Source organism: Bidens hawaiensis, unplaced genomic scaffold (assembly GCF_021521415.1).
Source record: "Bidens hawaiensis isolate Kalapana, Puna unplaced genomic scaffold, B.hawaiensis_p1.1 tig00002525_1, whole genome shotgun sequence".
Taxonomy (NCBI): Eukaryota; Viridiplantae; Streptophyta; class Magnoliopsida; order Asterales; family Asteraceae; genus Bidens; species Bidens hawaiensis.
Genome location: NW_027491138.1, coordinates 444227 through 455813, shown reverse-complemented (window position 1 = coordinate 455813; position 11587 = coordinate 444227). Strand labels below are relative to the sequence as shown.

Below are 11587 nucleotides of genomic sequence, written 5' to 3'. Positions count from 1 at the left end.
TAATGAAATGTTTAGCTTTTAGCCCCTAGAGCTTGATTACATATAACTACATTTCTATATCCTTGATTGATTAAAATGATTTATACATAAACTAAAATCAGAAAACTAGAAATTATGGGATTACAAATATAAAAAAATGAAATGTTTTGAGGGCCACTATGGTTGAAACATAAAAAATTGGCTCAAAGTTTAAACGGCCTGATTGCATTCTGATTCCTATATAAACCCCCACAATCCCCCTTTCAAACACACTGCCATTTAAACATTCTCAAAAGTTAAACTTCCCATTTCATAAAAGGAATCCCTACTTTGTATTAATTGTCTTTCGTTTTGCTCCGATCATGGCTGACAATGTCGTTCACCAGCACTCCCCCAAGACCAAAGAGCAATGTGAAGAGAAACCGGCCCATGGGTTGCTTGATTGCTTTGGAAAGAAAGATGAAAACAAGAAGGGTGAAGAGACTGAGCGCAAAGACGAGAAGAATGAAAGCGTGCTCGCTAAACTCCACATATTGGATAGCAATTCAAGTGTAAGTTCTTTCTTTTATAATGTCTATAAAACTGTAATATCGTTATTATCATCGGCGTTTAGAAGGTAATCATTATGTTTGTGAATGTAGTCGAGTGATGAGGAATGTGAAGATGGAGAGAAGAAGAAAAAGAAAAAGAAAAAGAAAAAGAAAGACAAAACTTTGAAGGAAAAGGCCCAAAAGAAAATTGAAGAAGATAAAGTGAAGATCACTGTAAAGATTGAAGAGGGGAGAGAGAAGGCCTTGGAGCTCAAAGAGAAAACCATTGAGAAGATTGAAGAGGGCAAAACGAATGTTGAAGAGTTCAAAGAGAAAATCGAGGAAAAAGTTAGGGAGTACAATGAAAAAAATAATGACAAACGCAAAGATGGCATAACTAAGTATGAAGAAGTGGTGGTGTCCCCATCATCTTGTGAAGTTGTTGTGCACCCACCCGAGCCAACTAGTGAAAGTGAAGAGAAAAAAGGGTTCATTGAGAAGATCAAGGATAAACTTCCTGGTGGTCAAAAGAAGGCGGAAGATGAACATGCTGCTGCACCACCATCACCACCGGTGGAGGTGCAAAATGCTGACCACCATGTGGATGCTGAAAACGAGAACAAGGAGAAAAAAGGTATTTTTGACATGATCAAAGAAAAGCTTCTGGGGTATCATTCAAAGAGCGATGAGGAGAAGAAGGAAAAGGAGTGCAACAAGGCATAAGTAATGAGTTCTTGGTTTGGTTGTTTAAGATTTGTGAATGTTTGTTGCTTTTAAGTTATTGTTGTTTTTAAATCATTATGCAGTCTTTTATGTTTTAAGGAGTTTTAGTACTTAATGTTACGTAATAATTAGTACCCTAGCTATACTAATAAATAAGTAATTTCGGTGTCAAATGGTCTCTTTCTAGCAGATCCTCATACCTGCGATTTTATTTTTGCCACAGCCACATACATTTGCAAGTCTTTCCTTTTAAAATATTTTTAATTTTAACTTGAAAATATAATTGTTTTGAATAATTATTATATCCGTAAGTTTTAATTACATATATTTATTTGATTGTTCATGTATACAAAATGGTGTTTCTAAAAGAGTACATTTATAAATTTTATTATTATTATTTAATAAAAAGTAAATCAACTCCCTAAATACTCTTTTATTATTATTATTATTATTTAATAAAAGAGTATATTTATAAATTTTATTATTATTGTTATTATTATTATTCTCATCCTACCCCCTATCTCTAAATCAAAAATTACATTAAAACTCATTACATTTTCTATCTCCATTTCAATTAGATAATCCTTTTTATACCTTTTTATTATTACGTTTTTTCTTTCCTTCACTCACAACCACTCTCAAAATATATTAAAAAATTATAGGGGATGAATAGTAACTTTTCAAATATACGAAAAAAACACCACTTTTTCTAAAATATAAAAACTTCACTCACAACACCCTGAATCACTCTCTAAATTATAAATTATAAGAACAAACCATTTTTGAAAATATAAATAATAGTATTTTCTTGAATTAAAGAAAAATATTATAATTTTTCAAAACAATTCGGCAACTAATGATAAGAGGATAAGCATAATGCAACATTTGAATTGATATGTGAAATAAAATCCCATGGGATATATGATTATTGGACGTCTATATAAAGAAGCAAACTACGTACGCAATTGTTCGTTCACAAATCCTATATCAGATCAAGGGAAGACGAAAGTGTACGTGTTGTGGTTGACATTTAAGGTAAACCGTAATCTTAGATATACACATTGAAGAAATTTACATTGTGATCGATCGATCGATCTAACCCTAAAACAGATACATATATAATCAATCAAAGATGTGCGACTCTTTGGTTGATCTTGAAGTGTTAACCGTCGACGTTTATGGTTTTGAACTATGTTCAATGGCACGTCGTATCAAGATCCCTGGACTTGTAAAAATTGTCTCTCGTTATATATACTTTGAGGGCCTTATATTGGAGTCTTTAAGGTTGAAAGAGGAAGCATTCTATTCTGCAAACAAGACTCAAAAGAAACAAGATCCAGATGCAGTTGTTGCTGCGATGAACATGCTGGTCGAGAAACAGGTAAATATTAATTACTTATATTATTAATTCACCATGCATATTAAATGTACAAATATAACTTTTCAACTTGCATGTTAAATCTATTTGTATTTGATCCTAACACTATATAATGTCTAATGTTTTTTAAACTGTTGAAGGATGTCACGATTGAGAAGGTTAAGAGTCTAAAAGTAGATGAAGGTGCTAGGAAGCTACACACATTGATGTTCATGGTGCACAGTTGTCGTCTCAAACGAATCGAACTTGCGTTTAAAGTTGAAGAGTCTAAAATCATTGAGATTGTTTCAAGATATCGAGCGGCTATTGGAGCGCGTCTGGAAAGGTTGAAGAAGAAGCGGGAAGCACTACTTGAAAAACGAGAATTTATGCAAGATCATCTGTTTGATTTCAAACGAAGTGCTGAAGAATGGAATCAAATCTATGCTCTTGTCAAAGAAATTGAAGAGACTGCTGCAAGAAAGATTAAGGGTTTTCTCGAATCCTATTTGAATTTTTCAACTTGTTATATATAGCTTCAAATTGCCAAACTGGATGATTAAAAGTTTAAAACCTCATGCTTTGATTTTATGAGTTTTCCATGTGATTATTATTGTTATGATATTGCTTTTCTAACCTTATTAAAACTATTCACTAAAATAAAGTTACCGAATATTGAAAAAGAAGGTACCAGCTTGCTGCCCTCCAAGCCTGGTCAGATTCAACCTGCTCATCTAAATAAGGGGCGGACCAAACTTCTAACTAGGGTTATAGCCTCCACTGCATCTTAACTTTTTGTCGACAATGCAAATATTTTTATCTTTTATTTGGTTTTCATACTTTGATACCCCTGAAAAACTATTTCCTGAAAAAAATATAATTTTATCTCTATTTGTATAAAGTCCAACCAAATTAAAAGCTAAAATCAATTAAAGCTCAATCAAATTAAAGCTCAAATCAAATAAAACAATTGTTCATTGTTCCCTAATGCTTGTACACTTGGTTTAGGCCGGATATCAACATTCAATAAAACAAAGTTTCATTCAGCCGCTGCTTCTACCCTACGCTTCCCCAACCCCCTGCTGCCCTCCTTTGGTCACCGGACCTCCACCCTACAGCCGAGTAGCCGACGTTCGATGGTCCCTCAGTCCCTTTTCTACCGTTCAACTTCTACTTGTTAAATTTAGGTGTTCTAGTTATCTTCTACTTTTATCTAAAATTGTTATTGTTAATTTGTTTATATAAATTGTTAATTTGGAATTGTTTATAGGCAATTGAATATTTGAATGATTGATTAGGCTGTATGCTATGGTGAGGGACATCGAAGCCCATCCACAGTGCCACATCAGCGCCACGTGGGCAACGGGGGCTTCGAAGCCCTTCTCCATAAGCCCCGTTATGGTTAAAACCCCTTTGGGCGCTCCATTATATATATATATATAATATGTGTGTGGATGAGAGTAAGAGAGAGAGAGAGAGGAAGAGAGAGAAGGCGACGGTCGTCTGATGCCCCCCCCTTTCGCGCCCGCCTCCACAGCGCCCCCTGGCGGTGTTCCTCCTCCTTCAGCGCTCTCCCCCCCCCCTCCAAGGCGCCCATAGCGGACACGCTTATGGTTTATTGGATATTTGGATAATTGTGGTTTATGTCTAAATTGGAATTTATTAGAGATTTACAATTTGTGTGTAAATTGAATTTGATTATGGGTTTATGGTTTAAATTTTGTTTCTTCTAAAATTAGGGAACTTGTAAGATTAAACGGCAAAATCTTATTAGCAATCTTTTTAAACAAAATATCCAAGAAAAAAATGATATCGGTCCAACAACAAGCTAAAAAAATTATTGTATGAAGTAGGGTAAAAAAAAACTCCGGTTATTGTATGAAATACGGTAAGAAAAAATTCTGGTTATTTTATAAAAAAAAATCCCTTTTATATTGTATGAAATATAGTAAAAAAAAATTTTAATGTTACCCCTAAAATTTAAATTTAGATCTACCACACCTATCATTTCAAAGTTTATAAATAATACCTACCTAAATAAAAAGAAACATACCATATGAAGAAACATAGGATCAACATATTTACTCTACAAACAAAATGATGGGAGCATAATTGCCAAGTTCAAAGTAGAAGAAAATTGTATATTGGTTATTTACTTACACCATGCGTAGTTATAATGACCTACCTTTTGGTATTTCAAGTCATGTATCGTCCAGTCACTATTTTCAACGTTTTACAAAAAATGAGTGTAGTCATAACTTTTCTTATAACTTTGTACCAATTATTACACAATAAATTTTTTCTCTGTACATTTCTAATTTTTTTAATCGTATCATACTTTTCATATTTATATTTACAATTTAACGTACATGTATATAGGTAATTTTATACATGTATAAACTAACAAGTTAAAGGACCAAATTTAATAAATTAGTAAGGTTAAAGGAGGATTAAATAACAAAATACCCAAACAACAAATAAACCAATCCCACTAACCCCAACTGAAGACATACCGAGATACACTTTACTCACACACGCATTTCGGTTAGATGGCGTCTACTTCTTCTGTCTCCGTTAAACCATTCATCGGAGCTCTGTCTTCCGACGAATCCTACGATACGATTCTATTTGTTTAAAACAGGGCACGGCGCACCGCGGCACCAGGAAGAAATCTAGCCCAAAATTTGGTTAAGTGATGGTCCGATTATGGTTCCAACAGAGGGAAAACTCGTTATGCTTATCAATTTGGTTCGATTTTAACCCATTCTCATCTATTTTTACTTAATTTTGGGCTTATCTTAAATGAAAAGGGCAAGAAGCATTTCAAAATATGTGCCATTTGAACGTTACATACAAAACGCTTGCTTCAAAACGCTGCCGAAAACGTCGTGCCGGGGTGGTGTTCCCCGACGTTTCGTCTCCAAAACGCCACTAACATTGGCCGACTATAGATGGTCTTATAACTTGTGCATCACGATCTAAACGACTAAGGCTATTTCGGTGGTTAAACCAATTTGTTTTTGTGGGTTTCTTTTATCATTCGAATCAAATAATCTCCAATGTTTCCTTTGTATGGCAATCCCTTTGGGATTACTTCAATTCGAATAGACGAATTTGTTTGTGTGTGAATGCACCTGATAATTCATTTGCTGTTTTTGCAAATGTCTGCCATACTGGACTTAATTCATATTTAGTTAACTCTGATGATACATTCGATGTTTTCTTTGGGGGTGTTTGGGATTGCTTATTTTCACCAACTTATAACCTTTTAACTTTTTGAAAAGTAATAAGGAGTTTGGGATTGCTTATATTGTGAGAGGAAAAGTTTCATAAGTTACAATGTTATAAGTTATTAACTTAATGAAAAATTATAAGGAGGTAAAATAAGGAATCCAAACACCAACTTTATTATATTCCCGGTTTTTCCTTTCTTTTTAAGTTAATATATATGTGGTCAAACATACCGCGTTGTAAACATGTCCCATCTGAGTACATTATAGCAGCGGTACATAAAATTATTACATGCCATAATATATGTGGTTAAACAGTGTTGCAAAAATCCTGAGTAGACGCCTCTTAATCCTAGATTATTCATTAGTCCCCATTTTATTGAGTAATTTTGGGCTAGTCGGCCAATTAATCAGTCAATGGTCAAATCCGGCCAAAATCAAGATTAATCGGCTTTTCTGATGAGGTTTTACCTAAAATCGGTGGTTTTTGGCGAGTTCCCGACCAAAATATGTGGTTTCCGGTGAACATTCCAGCCAATTTCTGGCTAAAATACAGTTGTGCATGTATAAAACTGAAAATTACATATAAAAATGTGTGCGTGTGTATATGAAATTGAAAATTATACATTAAAATCTGATCTGATTAATCACGAATAATCGCTAATCCCCATCTCACTACTCGACTAGCGACTAGCGATTTTTACAACACTGGTTAAACATACAGGGTTCGTCCTTTTGGGTTATCATAGTAAAACCAAGAGCAACAACTAGAGATGAAGTCTGTGTGAAACAACCCCTTTAGGTAAACGGGTTAGTAGCAAGATATGCTTCATTGCTTTTATTTTTTGATTTTGATTAACTTAATTTGTAGTAAGTTGTTTTTTGGTTTAATGCCCCGTCACAAATGTGGGGTTATAATACCCAGTCAATACTATCAGTAAGGCTATGTTTAGTGAAGGGCTATAAAATATGGGCGATTTTCGACACGTGACGCCACGTAACCAGAGGGACGATTTTCATTTTAGGGGTGTAGTAGTGCTGTAGCCCAATCACATACATAGATACATACATACACTAAATATAATAATATTAACACACACGACGACAAATACATGTGATGTGCTAAAAGTAGTTATTAATTTATTAACTAAATAAACGCTAATCTAGACACTAAGTAATAATTCTAAATTCTTAACTTAACTAAAACTACTAGCCGGCAAGTGAACCGGTCGACTCTAGTACAAATAAGTAAGTCCGGATATCGAACCCAAGAGACTCTTTTAATTACGTAAACTAGCTAAATTAGAGTCAGCTACATACACGACTATTTATTTATATTATTAGGGGGTTTTGCTAAAAACTAATATGAAATTAATCACTAAGACTTAAAGATGACTTAAACCTAGACTTAATTCAAATGATGACAAACAACTATCTAGGCTAGAATCCCTAATGCATCAATTATCAAATAGTAGGAGAATGCTAAGTTATGGAACCGGAATCTTAAAATAGTCACTTATAGAAAACCCAAACAGGATTCCTGACTATTCTCAATAAGACACCTATGGATATCTATTAAGTTCTTAAAAACACTAGGTTAATTAGACTCGCTTACGGTCGTTAATTTATTTTATGACAAGTACCTCTATAAGAAATCCTACCTTACAGCGTGGAAATCAAAGGTAGTTTAAAGTATTCATTCTATTAGATAAACAAGGCTGAAAAATCAAACATAGACAGACTTCTTACGAAGAATTAAATTTAGCAATCTTAAACAACCAAGAATTATCATATAATCTATCACCTTACAGTTATTTAAATTAGCAGCACACTTAACTCATTTGATTTATTAATATTGTTCCTATGGTTTAATTACAAATCAACCATAAACAAGTCAAAAATACACAATAGATTACCTAACAGAATCCTATTATATGACATACAATCACGAAGAAAACTGTGAAACAATAAAACCCATCACACAATCCTAAGCACACATATGCATCGAAGGAATAACAATAAACCTCTTACTTAATCATAAACCATAAACAAAAACAAAATCCAAACTAAAATCCAACGTCAACAAAAGTTCATCATAAACCTAGGTGGCTTAGGGGTTTAACCAACAACTACTCAAAAACAAAACAAATAAATAAGGTTCAAAAACTGAATTCAGAAAGAAAATAATAAAATCAAACCGAATAATAATGATGTTTGAATGAGTAGGTGTTAAACCCAAAAGATCCCCGCTCAAACCAATATGTTTTTCTCTTTAACTAAATCTTGCGGATAGTGGCTCCCTAAAAAAAACCTTTTTGTCGAACCCCAATCCTTGATTGGCAGCCCTCTTCCCTCTCGTCTGACTTTTCTTCCAAGTTATATATTCATAGCCAAGATTGCAAACTGATTAACTTTACCTCGGGCTTTCAAGTTTGTGTGGGTTTCTTTTTGTAAACGTGGGCCCATCTTTCCAACAAATTCTGCACACATGAACTTATTTTTCACATATATATTGATTGAATTCCATTAGGATTAATTTATTACTAATAATAATAATAACAACAGCAACAATATTACTCTATGACCACATTCCATTTTTAGTAAATCATAATATTTATTATTTATAAAATGAAAATAGTTATATAAATAGCTAGTTTGAAATTAACTCGTTGGTCTCAAGTTTTAGTAAAAATGCTCCAATCTAGCTCGTTATCTTTTAGAACTTTAAAACCTACATATGAACCATCTAAAAATAATGTTTATTAAGAATCTAGCTCAAAAGTATTTAAAAGGGTAGGAAATACTTATAATATATATATATATATATATTAGACCATATCAACATGTCGCCGCAGGGGGGGGGGTGTTCCTTACCAAAATCACCCTTTGTCGTCTAAATTGCCATTCCACTACACACGGTCTAAATTACTTGTGAGTTGTGACCGGCTAAGATAAGAAAAACAATTAGTGTTAACTTTTAATAATGTGATATTTTAAAATAGCTAATGGTAAACAGTTATTTAATAAATGGTATTTAACTAACGGTCCTCCAACGGGTAGGGAGCTTGGATTTTTCAATGGATGCTCAAAAGTTCAATTCCCACCTACAACATTTTGGGGGTGGGGGTGCAGGGGCATGGGTGGCTCAATAAAGAAAGACTGAGATCTTTGTGATTTTCGGTTCAGTGGACTTTCGGACGGGTGGTTTTCATCAGAACTGGAGATAACTTGGAGGCGCTTAAAGACTCCGTACGGCTAGTATAGGTCAGCTGGCGGTGGACTTTTGCCATTGATTCACCTCGTATGAAGTACATTTGCATTTTATATTTGATGGCCGTTAAAAAAAATAATAATAAATGGTATTTAAAGAGGGCAAACAAGAACTAGTAGACTAGTAGTCGTTAATCCATCTTCCAAGAAACCTGCAACTAACTAACTGAAACGTAACCGCTCCAATTCACACCCGTGAACCGCTCCGATCATCTCGATCGATCATGGCCAACCTTCCAATCAGAGAGCATCCTGATCCTGATTCTGTAGACCCTCCGATGATGGTGAGGAGTGTAGACATGTTCGGAATTCCAATGGCAATACTCTCACACCACGTAGATGCTGATACCATGATGGATTTTATAACAAGCTACCTTCACTTTTCCACTCTTCTAATTGAAAGGCTTCGAATCAAGCAACAACAGTTTCTAGCCGCCGGTGCTGACGTCCAAGAACCAGTTATTCCCGCCGGAGGTAATGGAATCGTCGTGGAACCAGTGATTCCCGCCGGACCTGAGATTGCCGGAGATGAGGGTCCTCTAGACGCTGACATGCTTATGGCAAGAATCACAAGTTTCATTGAAGCTTCTACTCAACTTCTCCAAGGGCTTAAATCGGATCAACTGCGGTTTCAAGAACCACCAGAGAATAATGAAGACCCGGTGGTTGGTAATAATGATAAGAAGAAACGGAAGAAAAAGAAGAAGAAACTACTGCAGGGGCATGATCATGGGTATTTCATCAACACTGCAATTCGGGCTTCGTTCGTTATCATCGGTTTTATTGCAGTTGGTGTCGCAATGTGGCTCGGTTTTGGTAAGCCTACTACATTTTTTACATAGTTTTAGTTTGAGAGGTCTAAGAAAAACTTGGTTTCTTGGATATGGCGTTCATTCTTGCAAGAATTGTGGTTTGTAGATATTGTGTTCAGTCGGTCTGTTTCATATTGTAGATTTGTTAAAATGGTCAGATGTACGTATATGCTTTGTGTTGATATAGATTTGTAGTAAACGGTCAGTCAGTTTCATGTAGATAGATGTATATGCTTTGCTTGGATACAGATTTGTTGTAAACGGTCAGTCAGTCAGTTTCATGTAGATGAATATATTCTTTCTTGTTTGCCTATTTTGAGCAGCCATTTATGATCATACATATTACATACCATTAGTCCGTCCTGTTTGGAAATAATAAGTTACTATATATTATGCCTTGGTTTGATTAGTGATTGGCCAAAATTCACCATGCTTAACCATACACTATTATGTTTGACCATGATTGGCTAGGTGTATGTAACCTTGATCTTGATTGACTATTATGGACCACTAATGGGTCATATATACTAGATGTAGTTGGAAAAATTCTTTACCAAACAGGTGAAACTGGAAATATAAGTTACTAAAAAGGTTTCAAATATGTAATGTTGGAAAGATGAATGGGTGTTATTGTGTTTCTACAGTTGACCATGATTCTCAATGTTTGACCACAATTGGCTATGCATAACTCTTTTTTATTTTTGACCAGCAAAATCAAACTTTCGTAGAACCAAACCAGTTTACAACCTCAGCCAAGAGCTGATAAACAGTCAGAAACAGGAAAACAGAAAGTTAACAGGAATAAGATCCGACACTATCTCGTCGATACAAATACTATTTTTGCTTAATTCCAAAGTCCTAACCCCAAAATATATAGATGGGATAAATTTTCACCAGTCTTGAACTCGGTCTATGAGGCCAGCTGTCCTTTTCGTTTAATTGGTTAATCTTGACACCCAAAGGCTATGTTCTCCTGTTTGAAAGATCTTTCTAATAAGTGTCGAAAATACAGCCCACCTCCCAGAACCAGTATGTTAGGAGGCCTCTTTATATATTCCAGCTACTTCACTTAATATTTGTATATTGTGTCATTCAGCTTGTGTACGTCATTCCACTAGTACATGATGTCTCTTTTCATTTCTCTCTTTTCCTTCGATGACCCAACCCGTAATTACTGGTAGCTGCCATAATGATGTTCACTGCCTATGCTAATTGAATTGTCCCATTCTTATTCTTATCGGTGCTGTTTTGCTTGATTTCTCCATCTTATAATGGTTTGTGTAATTCGGACCTGTTAATAAATTAGAGTAACCCCAAAGATACTCGCCCGGACAAAGAAAATGCACACACTACGCGAAAGGAAACACGAAGAGGATGCGCTTCACTATAATCGACTATTTTGAGCGTGATAACTATGTTTGACCATGATGATTCATGTTAGGTACTTAGGTCATAATGAGTTATTAGTTTGCCGCTTTGCCTTGGTTTGATTTTAAGCTTGACCAAAATTCACCATTTTTTATTTTTAAGTTTGACCAATGTTGACCAATAATAGTGTAGGTCCTCTAAATGGATCTCAAGACTTGACTCGGATCAATTCGTGTTGTTGGTTAGCGGAAATCACCAACAACACGCGAATCTCGGATCTTAGTTTGTTATTACAAAAGAGAGAAAATAAGAGGAGAG

General features: G+C 34.8%; 1 protein-coding gene across 1 annotated transcript; it reads left to right on the top strand.

The window, feature by feature from the left end:
- Positions 1–341: 341 nt before the first annotated feature.
- LOC143619857 (uncharacterized) lies at positions 342–1325 on the top strand. The gene is made up of 2 exons (XM_077091686.1): positions 342–530; positions 621–1325. The coding sequence occupies exons 1-2, from the start codon at positions 342–344 to the stop codon at positions 1230–1232; spliced, it is 801 nt and encodes a 266-aa protein (XP_076947801.1). The 3' UTR covers positions 1233–1325.
- The last annotated feature ends 10262 nt before the right edge of the window (positions 1326–11587 follow it).

Excerpts from the sequence above, each read along its gene's own strand:
- LOC143619857 (XM_077091686.1), top strand. The coding sequence starts at position 342 with ATGGCTGACAATGTCGTTCACCAGCACTCCCCCAAGACCAAAGAGCAA. Across the intron at positions 531-620 it reads TATTGGATAGCAATTCAAGT|TCGAGTGATGAGGAATGTGA; the intron begins GTAAGTTCTTTC and ends TTGTGAATGTAG.